The following is a 19,647-nucleotide window of genomic DNA, read 5'->3' as shown; positions in this document are numbered from 1 at the left end:
AAACATATGTGAGATTTCTACAAATAAATAAATAAATAAGACAAAATTAAGGCCGGCCTTGAAATTAAGATATTCAATTTCAATTTTGGTAATACATATACGTTATAAACTGACACACACACACACACACACACCTCCCATTTATCAATAAATAAAGCAGAGTGAGAGAACAAACAACGAAGCCATCCAAGAGCTCGAGAAAACAGGGATGAATCCTCACTTTGTTTTGGTTCATGGGGCAGGCCATGGCGCCTGGTGCTGGTTCAAGCTCCTCAACCTCCTTCACTCCGCCGGCCACCACGCCACCGCCCTCGACCTCACTGGCGCCGGCGTCGATCCCACAAAGTTGGAGGAAGTGACCTCTATCCACCATCACGCTCACCCGTTGATGAACTTCATTGAAGCTCTCCCTCAACAACAAAAAGTGATTCTTGTCGGCCATAGCTTCGGCGGTCTTATAATCTCTTTGGCCATGGAGGCTTTCCCACATCGGATTCTTGTCGCTGTTTTTGTCACTGCTTATATGCCCCACTTCCTTTCTCCTCCAGCAACTTTAGTACAAAGAGTAAAACAGAACATTAATTTCCTTCATTTTTTTTTTTTAATTTTTATTTCCGTTTTAAAAGTTTGGATTTTTCTCTGAAAATCTTACTTAATTATGGCTTCTGATTCATACCCAGTTCTTCAACACCCTCTCTCCAGAGAATTTGTTGGATTGCCAATTTTTATTCGGCGACGACCCAGAAATGCCAAATTCTGTTGTTTTTGGCCACAACTTCACGACACAAAAACTATATGCCGACTGCTCCAACCAGGTGAATTCTCTAAATTTCCCCACTCAATCCCTTTCTGGGTATATTTTTAGCCATAATGCTAATAATAGATTACTCTATTATTAGGATTTGGAGTTGGGGAAACTGTTGATGAGGCCATTCAAGATGTTCTTTGAGGATTTGAAAAGGGAATCCATTCTAACCGAAGCGAAATTCGGGTCGGTGGATCGGGTTTTCGTGGTGTGCGAAGGAGATGAAGTAATGAACAGCGAATTCCAGAGGTTGATGATACAAGAATTCCCACCAAAAGCTGTGAAATGCATCAATGGAGGAGGCCATATGGTAATGCTTTCAAAACCCACACAGCTTTTTCAACATTTGATTCAAATTGGTGAGAGTTTCAACTCAACAAATGAATGTGACCATCAAACCTTCATCAGCCCTCAATTAAATTAATACCCCCATCAGCTTAAATAAAGATGGCCTGCAAGTTTTAATTTCTCAAAAATATTTAATATCATTTCAATTGTTCTAATGAATTCTAAATAAATAATACTTTAGCACTCACCTACCACATAGTAATTAAAGTGGAGACAAAATTGATATGAAGACAGGGATTCATTGGACCAACCAACCCAACCCACTCACTACCAAAAAGCTCTTTTTTTTAAGGAAAAAAAATAAATTTTGTCTCTATTTTAATATTTTTAAAAGTGCTTCCGAGGTTAATATAAAATAAATATGAAGTTGATAAAATTTTAGAGAAAAATGATATTAAATCTAAGTTTTTTTTTTTTCTCAATATTCTTAATTTTGGCAAAGTTATTCTTATTTTTAAATACATCAATTAAAATTAGTAGATAAACAAGACAAAAATTACCATAATTATTTAAATTTATGGTCCAATTTGGTAAAATTGAAATTTAGGGTTCGACTTGATTATGGTAAAAAAAAGATCTTTTATATTATTTTTTTTAAAATATTCAATTAAAACTCAAAAAATAGATTTATATATATATAAGTAAGAAATTAAAAAAAAAGTGTGTGGCCATATACAAAACTTTTGGGTGCTATGCAACTTTAAGAATTGACCAGACACTCACGCCAATATAAATAAATAAATAAAAATAAATAAATATATATATATATAATAGGGTAAAATCTTTTACCAACGAATTTGTTATTATACTTCTGGAAGATCATCTAAAAATGCAGAATTATATAAAACTTTTGAAGAATATATGAGAAACAAAATTAAATTTTAATTTTAATTTTGGATGCCGCCGGCCACCGCGTCGCGGTGCTGGAGATGGGCGCCATTATTGGAGGCGATGAAAAGGTGATTTTGGTGGGTCACGGCCTCGGTGTTCTGACCCGGATAAGATTGCGGCCGCCGTGTTCTTGAGCGCCTCCGTCCCTCACACCGTCCACCCGCCGTCCTATGTTTTAGACAAGCTACCATTTTCATATTTTCCTTGCTTGGTTTTACACCTCCATATTTGTACACTTGAATTAAATAAATATAAAAACAAGATAAGTAAAATGGATTGCTTTGTATTTTTGTTCGAATATGAACAATCTCCTCGGTAACCTCACTTTTCTGCCCTTTCCTTTATTGTAATTCTATTTTGTTTTCGTGTCCAAATCGAGACGTCGAGCCAACCGACCCAAATCAAACCAATGTCGGTTCGTTTAAGGCCATATGTGGGCCGAGTCAGTTAGTTGGCGAACCCAAAAGAGCTCAAACCGGCCGAACCGAATGACTATATTAAAAATTAAGTTTTTTAAAATAATAATAATAATAAATAAAGCGACGCGTGTGGAGAACTGCTGTGTGTTTGTAACTATTAAAAAATAATATTTAATATTTTTTCTAATTTTGTCTTTTTTTTATCTCTCTCCTCATTATTTTCTTGTTTTGTTTTTTGTTTTTTGTTTTTTTTTTCTTTGTCGTCTCTTTTTCTCCTTTTTCACCTTTTTTTTTTCTTTTTTAATTTGTGGATGAAATAAAAATTATATAATTTATTGGAATAAATCTTATTTCAAATTTTTATTTTCAAGTTTATTATTTCAATTTTTAAAATATCTTCTCAAGTTCCAAAACTTTCAGAACATTATCATTCATGGCCTAATTCAGGCATCTAATTAAATTACTAATTAATTTAAAATTGAATAAATTAGGACAAATTTAATCATATAATAATAACCCATGAAATATAATGTGAACCAAGTTTTGTCGTTTCTTTCAATTATTTAAATGTCCCAATTCCCCTTTCACTTCATCTCAAAGCCTTTACTAATTTATCAATCGGAGCTGTGAGGACATGGAACAGAAGCATTTTGTTATGGTTCATGGGGCATGTCATGGAGCATGGACATGGTACAAGATCAAGCCGCTGCTCGAGGCGGCCGGGCATCGGGTAACGATGCTGGACATGGCGGGGGCCGGGGTCAACATGAAGGCAATCCAGGAGGTTAAGTCGTTTGTAGAGTATTCAGAACCATTGTTGCAGGCCATGAGTTGTGTTGGTCCAAATGAGAAGGTGATATTGGTGGGTCATAGCCTTGGTGGCATGTGCTTGGCTGTGGCCATGGAGAAGTTCCCTCACAAGATAGCCGCTTCTGTGTTCGTGACAGCCTTTGTTCCTGATACCCACCACCAGCCTTCTGATGTCATAGAACAGGTACGAAACTTCAAGCAAATTTAAGCCTTACTTAACAAAATCAAACTTTTTTTTTTGTTTATCTTTCAGTTCCGGGAGAGCCTTTCCATGGAATTTTGGCAGGACACCCAGGTTCCTACTAATGATAAGCCTTCAAGTTGGTTTATATTTGGCCCCAAATGCACGGCCAACAACATCTATCAGCTCTCCCCTTCTGAGGTTTCCTCTGCTTCTCTCTGTTTCTCTCTGTTTCTCTCTGTTTCTCTCTGTTTCTTTCTAAGGGGTTTTAATTCTTTTTACCACCATTCTTAAAAGGATCTAGCTTTGGCAATGACTCTGATGAGACCAGGGTCACTATTCAAAGAAGATCTGGCAAACGCAGAGAAGTTTACAGAGGAAAATTACGGATCAGTCAAGAAAGTGTATGTGATTTGCAGTGAAGACAAGACAATCTCAAAGCAGTTCCAGAAGCGGATGATTGAGAGTTATGGGATTCAAGATGTGATGGAAATCGATGGAGCTGATCACATGCCTATGTTTTCAAAGCCTCTCCAGCTTTTCAAATGTCTTCTTCAGGTAGCTCACAACTGCACCTAAACGTGAGCTGCACCTTGTGATAATAAAACCTCATGGATGAATCAATCCCTTCAAAGTCTTTATTTTCACTACAATTTTCTGACTGTATGGGTCGGTCCAAATATCGTTTAATGAATGTATTTACAATAAACGTCTTCTTGATCCTTCTTTTTTTATTTAGAATCGTGAAAATTTAAATCTCCGACCTCAAAAGAATGTTATATTGTTACTTCCTACCCCTGATTCAAAAGAAAAAAAAGGAGAAACAAAATTTCAAATTTAAGAACTTTTTGTTAGAAAAAACAAGTTCTAAATTTTGTTTGAGACATTATTTGGATACAAATTTGATATATTTTTTCAATTTCTGCTTATCAGTTTAAATTGAATTGAGTTGAATTTGAGTTGGATTTGAGTTGGATTGAGTTGAATTTGAGTTGAATTTGAATGAGTTGAATTGAGATAAAAGACAACCTCAATTGAGATAAAAGACAGAACTTAGTGGGTGGAGCTAGTGAATGGAAGACATGTCATCATCTTGGAGCCTTTAAATGGTCGTCAGTCAGTGGAGCCACACCCACACAAGACATGCATATCCGAACAGATGCCCAATGTTATCAGAGCTGTTTGGTTAAACAGTGGGCTGAATTTTGGATGGACAATATGCGCCATATGAATCCCGAACATTCCAGGGAAAAACAAAAAGAGATTCAAATGAAAATAATTAAAGACCAGAAATTCCGGTGAATGGATGGGGCCAAGACTCGAAACAAAGGGATGAAAAATCACCAAAAATACATTGCACAACTAAATTACAAAAGATTAATTCTGGAGAGATATGATAATCAATAAATATGTGTATATAAAAGGTAAAAAAAGGATGAAAACTCACCAAAAATTCAGTACACAAATTACACGAGTAATGCAGATGCGAAAAAAATTCTTTAAAGATACTGTAGAGAAGATATATGAACCTCTTAAAAAGTGAACTTGCCAGCCCTGACGGCGGCTGAGCCGGAGGCATCGACATGTCCAAGAAGAATATCCGATAAACACTCGAGCTTTTGAGTATAAAGTCTCCCACTTGAGCATATTCTTGTTTCCTGAAACCCGCAATGTCAAATTTTCTGTACTGCAGGCCACTAAGAATGACAAGAAAATGGTGTGTGACAAAAGAAAAACAAGTCTTGTTCTTTGAGTTTTCATGAGAAGAATCGATCGCACCTATGCGTATTCTACAGAGTTACAGAATTCTCGCGTCACCTCGCCACTCTCCTTCAGAAGGCAATGAGCCGAGGCGGATGTCTTGAGAAAACATTCCAATTTCCTTCTACTTTGCAAGAAAGGTTCAGGTAACTAAGGAATTGGCCTTTCCCCAAAATATGACACCGTTGTTTCCTGTAGACTTTGGCTATTTTTTTTCATCAGTTGTTACTTGTAGCTGGTAATAATCTTACATGGTCATTTATGACTAGTAGCGTCGTGCCGTTCGGGACTTTGGCTTCGATGATTTCTGCAATAGAATAAGATTGGTCATATATTTTGCATGTACCAAGCAAATATACCAAGCATAAGCATGAGATTTTATTTTTCTACAAATACACACAACCCCATAAATCCCCAACAGATCTTCCATTCATAAACAGAAGTGCCGAAGTGATACTACGAATGTTACACCTTAAGTTAAGGACTTCAGAGTCATAGACTAGTAGCGCTAAAAACTTTCATAAAAGGGAATAAACCGAAGAACCAAAACCTGATATGAGAAATATGTAACTCACCGAAGTTGCTCCAAAGCTAGCCCCAGATCCTGTTGCAGCACCTATGAAAACAGTACAAGTCATCGTTACAAACAGATCCAAACTAGCAACTGCTAACCCCATACAATTTCTCTTATTGAAACTTATATCATTGACTGGGGCCAACACATGGTAATAGCAAGAACTATAACTCATTTAACAATTTGTACAGAAAAAAGCTTGATCAAATGCAAGGCAACAACCATTGATCCAAAGGATCCCTCGGGATAAATACAACCCCCACAGATTGAAATCAAGCACTGCTTAAATAATAATGATAAAATTGAAAGTTAAAAGTAAAAAAACAAAAAGGCTGCTGGGATTGAAATTTCTATTAAAAAATCATATGACAAAATGCAATCATATTATGCAGACTACCTTCCTATCCACCCAGTTGCCCATTGACGATTAACTCCTAACATAAACTCCTCGACCTGATTACTAATATACCCTTGACCCTAGGTTAACATTTCTAACCATCGAAAGGCATTCCTATCACATGGTTCATCATTTCCTTTCCAGTATTTTAATGTGAATTGCATCCTCAGCGGCAGATCAGGCACAAGTTCTCTGGAAGGAGATGCTAGAGAAAGTGAGAGCCCCATTGCGCTCAGACCCTACTCACCCCATTGCGCTCAGACCCTACCACACCACATGGCGCTGTCTAAAAGTATATTAATATGAATTTTGGGGTATTTCTTTTTTGCTATTTTAGCAAGTTTTCCAAAGCATCCTAAATAGACGTTTTCTAACATTTCGGGATAAAGATAGATAATAGGTGATTGACTATTATTAATAAACAATAAGCTCAGTACTACTCCAAACAAAAAAATATGTCAAGAATTTACCTGAAGCAAAGGGCGTCGAAAATAGTGAACTTCCTGCAGAAGCAGATTGCCCAAAAGATTGAGCAGTACTGCCAAAGGGAGTAATAGCAGAATTAAACAATGGTGCAGATGACGAGCCAAAAAGTGTTGTAGGACCTCTTGCACCGGAAGAACTAAACAGAGAGGATGTTTGAACAGATGCTGTTGGTGTCATGAAAAGAGAAGATGATGTAGTGGATGGAGCAGAGGGAGTGCTAAATAGTGACAATCCACCACCGGAAGAAGCTGGTGTAGCAACTGTAGACAACTGTTGTACTGTTGACGCACCATGGCTACCTGAGCTGGCAAGTAATCCAGCAGCTTGGGTTGATGGTTGTGTATTTGCAGTCAAATGTAAAGTTGGATGTACCCTCTTAGCTGCCGCTTCTTGGCGTGCAGTTTCCCTTCGATCAGCCTCAAGAAATGGATTGTTTCCATCCCCTCTGCAACGCTGGTCCGCAAGATAAGCCGCCTTCATTGAGTCAATGTACTGATGAATGCTCTCAACCTGAGGGATAATGTTGAACATGTTATTATAAGAATGTGCACGTGTAGCATACTACTCTCTCCTGTGAGATCATGCGCATGTAGATAAGTTGAAGAATTTTCTCACTCTGAAAGAAGAAGCTGGAGAGATTTTCCAAACTTAAAAACCATCACTTAAAAAAAAAATTAGACTCTGTTTTCATGCATGATATAACAATTTAAGTCAAACTCAATGCCAAAGAAGGGACTCAAATTTACATTATATTACTTGCAATCACTCTCCCCTAACCAACTTACAACGGTGACATGTACACTTTGAAGAGCAACTTATTACAATCCTTATCAGATATGAAGATCCCTTCAATAATAAGAACCAGGTATTTTCATATCCATCGACATGTACAAGACAACCTAAGAGGAGAACAACTATTTCAAAAAGGCCCACTATTTCAAATTGTTGCCCATTAAGGACAACATTACTCCTACCTTGGCAGCCACATGAACAAAGAATTCGTGCACATTTGACATGATTTTAGGAAGTGAATGAAACAATGAAGTGCTAGAATTGGAAGCACTCCTGTTACAATCTAGGGCAAGGAATTGCTCTAACTCTTCAATCCATTGGCGACATTCACCAAGATACTTCTCAAATCTTGAAACAGTTTGTTGCAAAAATGGAGATGGTTTTCTTGGGAGCCCACTGTAGAAATAAAAAACTGGAGCAATTGAGGTAGATGTCGGTTGACCACTAGAACCTATTGGTGATGTTGCTCCAGAGACCTGTGGCGGTGCAGTGGAATTTGAAGCACCTCCTTCACTCTGATTAAGGAACCTTGGGCGTATCATCATGAAAGAGCGAATAGCAACTTCCGTGTTCCAAAGCATCCCTTTCGCAGTAGTCATCAGCTCTTGAAGCAGTACTTTTTGATGTTCTGTAGACGTACTAATTCCCCCAAGTTCCTGATAAGGAATTTGTAATGATTTCAAATAATCCCAGAATTTTACAATACAAAAAAATCAATAAACATGTATCAAACATGAAAGCAAAGAGAATTCATGTAGTTGATGGATGTGCAGTTCAATACTATAAAACTCAAACAAATAATTTCTCTCAGATGCTTTAAAGTTGAACACTAAGAAAGATGCATGTAGTAAACAGGTTTCACGTGGACCTTTCTTCCGTCAGCTACAAAAGAAACAATCACCTCTTCCAACAGAAAATGAAAGGACAGAGGGATCCTTCCCTCCATACGGCCTTGTAGTTGGCATAAATGTGAAAAATAGAATGAAGCTGCATGCATTTTCACATGCATATCTTGGTACACAAATATATTGTCAGTATGCTCAACTGTCCAACAGTTATTTGATGTGAAGTCCGAAAGGAAATGAAAACGAAGCTGATAACGTGAAAAGCAACCTGAACAATTCGACTGGCATCAAGCTCAAATCCATCATTAGAAACTGAAGAATCGTAGAGGCGACTACACTGATCCAGCCTCTGACTTTCATCCCGACACTCCAAAATTCGTTCCCTGTAGTGACACATTATCTAAATAGCCATATAATATGGAAAATCATAAAATGTTCAAACCTTAGCTAAACGGCCAAAAATTTTGCTTGAATACAAAAATGCATTTCTTCGCAGAAACCCATCAAAGACTCGAAATATTACTTCTTGCCCAATATCTTTTAAACTTCAACCCAAACAATTAAGATAAAAAACAAGACAGAGCAACAAGTTTCAAAGCGAGTATAAAAGCACATACTCTATCTGAAGGAGGGTTTTCTGCGAATCTGGATGGAGGTCCGCCCACTTAGTACCATAACTTGCAGGAGCCTTATCATTAGTAAAAATGAACAACTGCTGCTGTTGCTGCATTAACTGCTGCTGTGGCTGCTGTGAGAACAATGCGCTGCTCTGCTGAAAAAGTTGCGGCTGTGATTGTGGCTGCGATTGAAATAACTGCTGAGACTGCTGCGGTTGCGGAGTTGAGAACAGTGAAAACGCCATGGTGATGACTTCGCCAACTTGATGCTGGTTCAGTTCAGATACTTCATTTGGGAGCGCTAAACGGTGAACCCCCTTCCAAAGCCCTAGAGAGGGAACCTCCGTTTCAAATTTTTTGATGCCCATTCGCCCCAAAAAATTTCAGTTAGCGCCATTTTTAATTGGACCTGGATCGAACCTTCAATGCTACAGCCCAGCCCATATGTGGGCCCTTTCTGATTCGGCCCAATACCTTTGATTAAAAAATTAAGGTGAATATTTATAAGAAAACAAAGTTAATTAATTTAATTTTATATTAAGTTTATTAATTCAAACTATAAATTTACTGTTTCAAATAAATATGTTTCTGAGCTTACAGTGGTTGGAACAAGAAATACGAATGTTTTACCTTTTTAGGTACAATCAATAAATACAAATTGATTAATGAATTAAATTTTCATATAATAAATTATAATTCTGTTTGGCAGTAATAATCAAACACAATAAACCAATTATAATTCTGTTTGGCAGTAATAATGAAACACAATAAACCTTCTGAAATTAAAGAGAGTATTTAAATACTTGCTCTCTAAACTCAAATACAATATCATTTATTTCTAAACTCAAATACAATATCATTTATTTCGTAGCGGGTCGCACTAACAACTATCAAGTGCATTATTATTCAATATTAACATTCTTCATTCTTTTTTATTTTTATTTTAGTTTCATTTTCTACGTGCGATTTTAGAAGTAATATAAATGAATTTCATGTGCTTTGATCTTAAATTGACAAATTTAAAGTAAACCCCATAATATCTCATTATCGAATTATAAATTTTAATTTCTTTTATGTAAAAATTAATCATTGAAGATTGAATTAACCCATAAACCAGACTTATTCCAATTATATTTAGATCCACCCAATACATAATTTGTTATAGGTACAAAAATAGAATTTTATGAATTTTTAAATTTACTTTTATATGGTAGTCTTTTAATAAGTTTATCCATCATCCAAGATGTCTCTCATTTAAAGTAGTGAGGATTTGACATCAACGAAAAGTGTGCTATTTTGAATGAGGACGGAATATAAATTTGTTGGTAATTTGCAAATTTATCTTAAAGTTACCCAACTCATTCGTCATTCAATAGAAATACGAGACACGTGAAAGAGAAGTAACAAAATAAATATATAGAAAAGGTTATGACTATCTGATTTTAGTTTTCCCCACTAATATTATAGAAAATTTTAACTTTAAACCCACATTTTTTCACAAAAAGATATATAAGAAAAAGGGACTAAAAAACTAGAAAAAATAAATGGTCATTTAAGCCCATTCCCGGGAGTGGAAATTGCCAATTCAGGCCAAGACAAGCAATCAGCAGCACCCACAAATCCGGCGGCGTCTCCATTCTCAAACTGCCACGCACTCGGCGCTCCGCCGTGCCCGCTTTCTCCCAGTCCGAGAAACGGCCAAGCCACCCTAGAACTAGCCGCCCCATAGCCCAGATCCTCGAACCCCGACCCGAGCCCGAGCCCGAACCCACCCAAACTCCAAAACCCAGGAGCGTGTGTGTTCAACAACGACGTAAAGCTCCCACACATATTCCCACTGGCCGCCTTCAAGTCTCCTCCGCCACCGCCGTGGCCACTGACAAGAGGCAGCAGCATCGAAGTCGCCGGTAATGAATGATGATCCAGTTGAGAAGCAGAGTAACCCAACGACCCAGATGAAGAAGAGACAACCGCCGTAGCAGCGGGAAAGCAAGTACGAGAGCGTTTAGCATTCTTCCGGCTACCACCACCGACGGGAATGTCACGAAGGGTCCCACCATGAGTCCAATAACGACGGCAGGACTTACAAAAGTGCCTGGGCTGAGAGAAATTATAGTTGTTGTAATAACAGAACTTAGTATTAGTTGAATCACAGCGTGGGCAAGGGAGGTGCTCTTGCTCCGATGGTGGGCAGACACCCCCACCGGATCCGAGGAGCTTGGAAGCAGTCTTGCGGTGGTCACCGACGTCGGAAGGCATTGGACACAATAAGTAATTAAATATAAAAAAAAAAACACCAAATCGAAAAGGGAAAAATGCAGGAACTCAATGGAAGAGAGGCGAAAATTGGAATTGCAGAGATTAAGAAATGAGGAAATGGGGATTATAAGGAAGAAGAAGAAGAAGAAGAGCGGTCAGAGCAGACTGAGACAAAAATGAAAGACAGAATAAAAACAGCTTTAAAGAGAGTGTTGGTGTTGCGTTGAGGGCGACAATATTCAGACGGCGGGTCGGCTACGTACCCCTAAGGCCCTAACCCTAACCCTAACCCTAACCCCCATTCTTCTTTGAATCTCTGCGTCTCTGCCCTGCCACCACCAGCAGCAGCAGCAGCAGCAGCAGCAGCAGCAGCCGCAGCTATCTGATAGTTTTATTTTACGCTCCTCCCCCTCTTTCCCTTCTTCCTCTTCTCAATAATATTATTGCTCTCCTTTTTCTTTCATAAATAATGTAATCTCAATCCTCCCTATATTTTATAATTTATATTTACTTTATACCCTTCAACATTTTATTTATTTCAAAAATACCCCTCCCTTTAAAATTTGGGATGTATTTCATAGTCATTCATAAAAATACCCATTTTTCGTGTTTAAAATCGATTACATTCAATTGTGTTTAATCGATTTTTTTAATTTTAAAATCATATTTGTATCGTAATAATTTTAAATTTTATAGTATAATTATTAAACACGAAAAATGGGTATTTATGAACTTTTAATCTGTTTTTAAAAATATCTAATAAATTCAAAACGTGAAAGTTACCAATGGCGAAAGAGAATGAAGTGAATAATGCCACGTGATCCAATTCCACGATTATTTGCGCATATTTAATTCCACAATTATTTACGTATATTTAATTCCACAATTATTTACGTATATTTAATTCCACAATTATTTACGTATATTTAATTCCACTGACTGGAAAGGAAAAAAAAAAAAGTGGGTGATAAAAAATGAAAGAGAGGGAGACAATCATGTATTGTCGGGCAGCGTGGGGAACAATAATTGGGTGTTTCCACATTTATTTATAAAAATATATTTCAAATTCTATACAATTAATAGGTTAATTGAAAAAATAAAGTCATTGAAATTCATAAATGTGAATGAAGAGTTGGGTGTAATGCAATTTTTATGTAAACTGTTTAGGATTGAATAGACCAATCGATCAAATGTCGCTTTCAGGGAATGCACAGCAAAAGTGTTGAAGGATTTTGTTTTTGGCATTTTCTGTTCATACATTATTCCTTACTTCGATTCTGTCTCTCATTTCTCTTTCTCCATTCTCATCTCTTGCATCTCCCTGGATCTTCCCTTCCACTCTCTTTGGGATCTCCACCCTTTCAACTTTACTTGGTTTATACAAATTTTAGATTTGGGTCCTTTTAATTCTTTTTGATACACAAAATTTAATTATATACCCACGAGATATTTTCCTTAGATATCTCCTTAGTTAACTAATGTAGAACTCCAACAATCTTCCCATCGAACAAAACATATTATAGAGTCTCTTGAGGCCTTCTTCTCTAGACCCTCGAACAGCCCCTTCCACACACCTGAATGCCTCCTCTCTGGAGCACTTTGTTTGTCATCTATGTCACTATGACTACACCTTTTAGACTCACAAGTTAGATATACAGCTCAAATTTAATTTTTAAAATTTAATTTTGAATTGGTGAGAAATGTATTAGAAACTTTTGTATTTTGTCCTTACAAAAGGAGAAATCATTTTATAAAAGAAAAGAAAAATACCACAAAATAATTGTGTATAAATTTTATTTTCACTTCTTTCTTTTTAAAAGGATTTATTCAATGAAGAAAGAAATTGGAATAGAACCCAAAAAGAAGAAAAGAAGGAGATATTAGAAACCTCTTCCATCGACAGAATAAGCCTGAAATTCAAAATTTTGTCCCAATGTTATCATTACTTGGCAGAAATTTCTTGGTCACACTGACCACAAATATTGCTGACTGAAGAAAAGAATAAAATCAGAGAATTGAGTACCAAAGAGGGGACAAATTTTATCCGTGCTTGACAAGATGTTTTCCTTTTCCGTATTTTCATGTTGAACGCGGCTCAAGGATGCTGGTTTCATGCAAGAGAGCTCCTTACCCTGCCGAGGTTGAGATAACCTGATTGAAAGCAAACGACTGTCAGCAGAAGCAAAGGTGGCTAAGATAAGAGTACCTGCCAAGCAGCAATGTTCCTAATTATACACCGAGGATCTAGACTATGCTGTGGCATAGGCAACAAATCCAAATAATATGCCGAGCCCATTTAGGACACACACCTGCATTCAACCTATAAGTCTTTGACCAATGGAATAAAAGTTCGAACGGGGTATTTTCTTCAACAACAGAACTTGAAGAACAAGAAAAGGCAAGGTCTTGCAGACATACAGCTAATTGTTCGAAGGTATATTTTGCGTTTCATTCGAACTCTTCTTTGATTTGTGCTTTGATTTCTTCTCCCTTTTTCACTCCTGCCAAGTTTGGATGGAATTTGTAATTAGCAGCTGGGAAACAAAATATAAGGGGTACTAGATTAAGCAAGAGGTAGACTAATTCTATTTAAGGTATCACAAGGTTGAATAAAATACTCGTCATTGGAGCCCAGTCCCCAGCAAGATTTTAATTTTCTGTTGATGTGCTTTAAATCCTTTTCTGATGGGAAGGCATATCTGTTGACCTGTACAGAGAGCACGACACAATAACACATTAGAAAAGAGACCAAACCACAGATTCGTATGAGATACTGATATAAATGTTCAAAAGAGGCAATCAGCTAAATTTATGTCTTCCTACTACTACTACTACTACTACTACTACAGTCTAAATTTTAGACTGCTGATTCAATCAGTTAAAAGATAAGACAATTTCATACCCACGATTCAATTGAATTTATACGCTCAAAGAGCTCGTAAATTGTATGTGCAGACTTTTGGCGAGAGCGGATACTGTCCAGGTATCTGCACATTAAGTGAGAAGAATAAATGAATCATTGAATATTAGGGATGGAAACAACGGAGTTTTGTCATTTTCCAATAAGAGATGGGAAGAGTTTTTATTATTTAATATTTATTTTTAAAAAATAATTTATCTAATAAAAGATTAAACATAATCAGCTTTCAATACATGAAAGCAGAAGTTTTTTCCCTTTTCCAAAAGGATGATGCCAATCTGATAATTTCAAAAAGTCCAATTAACAAACACTCACAAAGATGAGTTTAATCTACTCGCCTCGCAAAGCTCCTCACCAATATCTCAAGTCTAAACCATTCTAAACATTCCACTATTCCTTTTCAACCCAAAAAGAAGGGTTCAGAATAACTTATTCCAACATAGAGCACTCCAGTCCCGAAAAACTAACTTCAAAGGGAGCAAACAAAGGGCACTCTCAAAAAAGATGCTCGAGGTCTTCCTACTTCCTGTAGAGAACACACCATTTCAACCGCAAACAAAAGAGGAAAGTCTCTCAAGATGATCCATAGTGTTCACTCTCCCACACAAAACTTGTCATGCAAGAATTTCGCTTTCTTAGGAATTTTAACCTTTCAGAAAGAGAATGAAGAGGCTCCCTAAAAGGGTAAAAAGGATATGGAAAATTCTCCCATGAGGAGTCACCTAGTGAAACACAATAGAAAGAACGTTGACACCCTCACAGCCTCTCGCTCAATGAGGGGGCAGCAAAAATGCAGGAAACGAGAGGAAGAGTTATCAAAAGATGGAAAAGGCAAGGCTATGGAATGCATCCTCTCATCAAACAAATGATAAAGATGTGGAAACAAACACAAGAGGGTCTTTCTCCTGCCTAAGAATCCTTAAAAATTTCGGAACTCAAGCCATCTCCAACAGAACAATTAACTAACAGAGAAAACAGAAGAAAACCCAAAGCAATAGCAGACAGAGCTTCTTGCTAGAACTCTTCAACATACTACCTGAAATCTATTCCAAATAGTGAAGTCCATAATTACATGCGATTAGGCTCCACCGTGGGCATTCAGCTCCTTGAAGAAACACCAAAACCATTTTGCCAAAAGAACTTAGTTACGCAATGCCTAAACCCCCAACCTCCACCGGCTTCAATACAGCCAGAATAAAATCAAGATCATTGTTTCACTTTCATACAAAAAGACAAGCCCAAAATAGGAGCCAAACTTATAAAAAAAAAATACTCCAATTGTTAGATGGTAACAGACACCAACGGATGATTACCATATAACTCTCCACGATTTCTCAAAATTTTAATGAATAAATCATCTTTCATTAAATTAAATGAAAGGACATTAGAAGGCCAAAAAAGACTACTCAACCAACACAAGTACTTAAATGGAATTACAATCCCTAACGAAACTGTCTAAGAGCATGCAATAACAAATCCACCATTGTAATTTTTTTCCGAGACGGAAATTTTTAAATAACTCAACGAATGTAGATGAGCAGTAAACGTTTTACCTATCGAAGTCAATAGCTCCATGACCTTGATTTGATCTGCGCAATGCAGCCAATGCTAACTGCATGTGATCAATAAGATAGAATTAAATAGTACGTGACGAGGTTATCATTCAGATCAACATTATAAAATCTATTTCTTGAATAGAAGAGGAATGAACCGAGACAACCTCTTAACAAATTCTATCTTACACCCCTCACTTTCCTAGCATGAATTGATTGCATAAACCTAATGGATGTTCGTCATCAAGCCAGGCCATTCTCCCACCCACCCTCCAGTTATAAGGAATAATTACGAAAATAATTCAAAGGGAATTCCTGAGATGAAACCCAACAAACACAATAAAGAATTATGAAAAGATCCTGATGAGACAACTATGAAAACTGAACTTCTTTATTGAACTACGAAATGGAACGTCATCTAGCCATGTGTTGAACTGAAGAAATGATTAGCCGAGGGTAAATTCAAAAGTTTAAGTTCAGTCCACTAATAATTCAATTGTAGCACCAGTACATTAAAGAATCATCGTAGAGATTCACGTCTTAAATTAGAAAATTTAGTACTGGAAATATAATAGAAAATAAGCACCTGCCCAGGGGGGAAGAGGAGTGGGGCATCTGTTAACATAATATTATCAACCTCTGACATTGCTGTTTTCTTCAGAAATCACAAACAAAGTCAACAAACGGTTAGTTTTTTATATCAAGAACTTTTATGTAAATTACAATGAGACAGTTCTGTTCAAAATGCATGATGTAAATAATAAAAAAATATAAAATAGAGTTTTTAAAAAGGGGCAGAGAGAGAGAGAGACATAAGGTAAGCATCGATTTTTCCTTGATGCAACTATGTTACAAGTATGTCAACCAATAAACTCACAAACAGTTAGAGGATAAAAACCCACCCCACCCCTAGTTTGAACTAAAAAAAACTATCTTGCAATTATACGAGAGGCAACTTTCGCATATGTAACAAAAAATTGTTTTCTATTAAAATAAATAAGGCTACGTTCTAACTAAAAACACACTTTTCATCTCACTCTATTTTCTTCCTACTCATACTTCTGATAATCTCAAGGAATACCTGCGGATCTTCCAATAATTGAAGTTGAGAAAGGTGTAAAGCAACTTTAATTAAAAAAAAAAAAGAAATTACTCACTAGGCTCTGTTTTAGGGGCTTGACTCCTAGCTGCCCCTTGTTTTATATGTCTGATCAATGCATTTATTTCTTGTCAACACATGCACAGGTTTCTTTGATCTCATTGACTGATTGTAATAATGCTCAGAAAAAAGCAGCAAATAATTCTGACTTCACATTGAAATTAGCAGCAAATAGACTAGAGGTATCTGTACCTCCATGGAAAGAAATTTCACCAATTAAAATCAGTGCATTGGTCAACAGGTTTACTGTAAAAACTGAAAGACCGGACATACCCATACAACAGTATATCTATTACATTGAACACTGAAACAATTACCTTCAGCATTTGAAGTATTTCAGTGTTCTCATGGAATAGTTCCTGAAAATATGCACCATTTATCACCAAGTGCAACATCAATTTGTAACTAACTTTATAAGAAGGTAAAGAATGCCCAAGAAAAAACAGACGAATCTAGTTTAAGCATCGCCTGGAGAATCCACATTAAAAAAAAAAAAAAAAAAATCGTAGGNGTTTACATAGCCTTTAACCGATTGGTAAGGTGCATAAACAATAAGATCAAATTCCAGACTGTAGAACAACAGAAAAATAAATAAGAGAAGAGGGGAAAAGAAAACACAGCAAAAATAAATGAAGTGAACATGATAAAAACAAGTCATGTAGCACATCCATGCCTAATATACTATCATCTCATAATTGAGAATAATTTGATGATCCTGTGAAATTCCCTTACCAAGCTCCTCAGCTGAGACGTGATTTTCTTCTATCTTACAAGCTGCATAAATGCAGGTTAACCTGTGAAGGGGACAGTTAGCTACATCCAGAAACTACTCTATGGCTCATATGATATAATAGCGACAGTGAGAGTGAAAGAAGTTGTAGGGAGCAAAACTTCCTAAGATGAGTGTAATATCAAAAGTACATCCCACGTCCAAGCCATTTCTCTAGAGCTAAGCATTTCAACCACATTCATACCTCAAAATGATTTTTAGCAAAGTCAAATTATTGTATCACAATAAATAAGGGGAAGCTTTAAGCATATAAAGCAGATATACATCTAAACTCTTACATCACATATTTGGGATTATGCTGCATCACAGACCATTGTAGATAGAATCTTTTAAAATATATAAGAGCTGTTGCCTGAAAAGAGTAAAAAAAATAAGGAAAAACATAAAAGAAGGATTCATATAAACAAAAATTTCAATATTTAAAATACATAACAATCTTTATGCGAAAGAAATATGGGCCATTCAATCAGCTTATCTTATCTGAATACCTGGATTTTATGAGGAAAATGAAAATTGTTGCATACTTCTTGAAGGAACTGTTACCGTTATCTTTTGAATTTATCTGGGGGTCTGGAAATGACAATGATCCGTCATCATCTACTTCCATTAGTGTTGCTCCAAACTACGCCAAGAGAAGAGTTAGTTGACAGAAATAATAATATCAAAACTATAAAAGCGGATGCCAAATGCTTTTGCTGGAGATAAATATATGAAGTGAAGAAGAGAATTGCCGTCAGCAATTTGAAGTTTTGGAAAAAAAAAACGAAGCATGATAAAATTGATTTCTAAACCTTTTCCTGTACAATACACAACGCTGGTTAAGTACCATCTCATTCTATTCATACCTTCTCCAGAGCTTCGATTGCTCTCTGGTTAGCCGCTTTGTACCTACAAATCTGTACAACAAAGGAGTCGTAATGATCGTATTTTTATCTTTCCAGTAAATTGACAGTTTAGATACACCATCGATTCAACATAAAACCAGTATAACTCCTCAAAAGCGAACAATCGTCCAGCTAATTTATCAAATAAAGTTCGCCTAACAATTGTCACCTGGGAGAGCACATGCTGAAAGGAATTTAAAATTAATTCTGTATTCCACATTTCCAATTTGTTGCGTCCTCCCCGAGCCATAGAACAGATAGCAATAAAACTAATGCGTCCAACTAAAGCAATTGAAAACTAATGGCATACACTTGGCATCAAGTTACCGTAGAAGTAAGAAACTCCAGTTGCTTCATAAGGCAATCTAAATAGACGCCTAATTGTAGATTACTTGAAGCTCTTTTGATCAGAAGCCAACGAGAATCGATTATCGGCAGTAGTGGTAAATATATTTCCCCAAACCGACACGAGAAAACAATAAAAACAAAACAGAAAGGAAGAAATTAGTACCAGCTCCTGAGGATCCAAAATCCATTTGGCTCGGCCATGGCTACTCAGAAACCATGGTGCCGCCATAGTCGAAGGACAGCTGCCACTGCAAGGATTCAAGAACTGGAAGAAAGATGAACAAATATGCGCGCGTGTTGGGCCGGAGGCTGATCAATATATACATAATAAACCTTTTTTTCCTTTTTATTGACATAATTTTATAAATTTAAAAAAAAAAAAAAAAAAAAAAAAAAAAANTCTATTAATCAACTGAAATTTGGTCCTCGCACGCTATTTATCAATCAATTCTTTTTAATAATTAAAATTTCATTGACCTTCAGGGATGAGAAATTGTGTATAAAAATAAAAATAATAAAAAAGAAAAGTAAATCCGGCAGTCAAACCTGCATGGTTTGAAAGCAGCGAAGCTGAAAAGGTGTCGGCTTTGAAACCTTCTTTGGGCGCCTGCCTGCGTATGATCAAAAAAATGGATGCTGTCACCCACGAGCCAAATTTCAACCTGAAAAGTAAGTATCATCCTCTCCCTTTAAACTATATAAAATCAACATGAAAAATGACGTACTATATATAGAAAAATACCTATTTAATTAATGAAAGTAGATAAGATTAAAATAAAAGCTCAAATTTATTGAAAAAATAGCCTCT

The 19,647-nt window shown here is 36.4% G+C and overlaps 4 protein-coding genes and 1 pseudogene across 6 annotated transcripts; 2 read left to right on the top strand and 3 right to left on the bottom strand.

Moving 5' to 3' along the window:
* The first annotated feature begins 125 nt into the window (after window positions 1-125).
* LOC111803982 (methylesterase 10-like) lies at window positions 126-1,333 on the top strand. The gene is made up of 3 exons (XM_023688612.1): window positions 126-565; window positions 681-815; window positions 900-1,333. Exons 1-3 carry the CDS (start codon window positions 209-211, stop codon window positions 1,227-1,229), a joined length of 822 nt encoding a protein of 273 aa, XP_023544380.1. The 5' UTR covers window positions 126-208; the 3' UTR covers window positions 1,230-1,333.
* Window positions 1,334-3,035: 1,702 nt separating this feature from the next.
* Window positions 3,036-4,188, top strand: LOC111804478 (salicylic acid-binding protein 2-like). Its single transcript, XM_023689301.1, has 3 exons — window positions 3,036-3,457; window positions 3,527-3,655; window positions 3,752-4,188. The coding sequence occupies exons 1-3, from the start codon at window positions 3,098-3,100 to the stop codon at window positions 4,031-4,033; spliced, it is 771 nt and encodes a 256-aa protein (XP_023545069.1). The 5' UTR covers window positions 3,036-3,097; the 3' UTR covers window positions 4,034-4,188.
* Window positions 4,189-4,854: 666 nt separating this feature from the next.
* On the bottom strand, window positions 4,855-9,262 carry LOC111803197 (nuclear pore complex protein NUP58-like). 3 transcript variants are annotated; one of them, XR_002816352.1, is made up of 7 exons: window positions 8,927-9,262; window positions 8,578-8,692; window positions 7,647-8,120; window positions 6,657-7,182; window positions 5,791-5,831; window positions 5,234-5,522; window positions 4,855-5,112 (listed from the first exon to the last, which is right to left on the bottom strand). XR_002816352.1 is itself a non-coding variant. In XM_023687494.1 (6 exons), the coding sequence occupies exons 1-6, from the start codon at window positions 9,169-9,171 to the stop codon at window positions 5,481-5,483; spliced, it is 1,443 nt and encodes a 480-aa protein (XP_023543262.1). In that variant the 5' UTR covers window positions 9,172-9,262; the 3' UTR covers window positions 4,855-5,480. The 3 variants fall into 3 exon arrangements, 2 of the variants coding, with proteins under 2 accessions (XP_023543262.1, XP_023543263.1); XM_023687494.1 differs by having other exon boundaries at window positions 4,855-5,522; XM_023687495.1 differs by having other exon boundaries at window positions 4,855-5,522; window positions 8,578-8,709; window positions 8,927-9,009.
* A 1,083-nt stretch (window positions 9,263-10,345) lies between these two features.
* On the bottom strand, window positions 10,346-11,594 carry LOC111804324 (dof zinc finger protein DOF3.4-like). The gene has a single exon (XM_023689084.1). It carries the CDS (start codon window positions 11,183-11,185, stop codon window positions 10,475-10,477), a length of 711 nt encoding a protein of 236 aa, XP_023544852.1. The 5' UTR covers window positions 11,186-11,594; the 3' UTR covers window positions 10,346-10,474.
* A 1,418-nt stretch (window positions 11,595-13,012) lies between these two features.
* LOC111804445 lies at window positions 13,013-19,528 on the bottom strand (annotated as a pseudogene).
* Between the last annotated feature and the right edge of the window lie 119 nt (window positions 19,529-19,647).

Source organism: Cucurbita pepo, chromosome LG10 (assembly GCF_002806865.2).
Source record: "Cucurbita pepo subsp. pepo cultivar mu-cu-16 chromosome LG10, ASM280686v2, whole genome shotgun sequence".
NCBI lineage: Eukaryota > Viridiplantae > Streptophyta > Magnoliopsida > Cucurbitales > Cucurbitaceae > Cucurbita > Cucurbita pepo.
The sequence above is the reverse complement of the archived record's forward strand: the minus strand, read 5'-3'. Positions and strand labels throughout refer to the sequence as shown.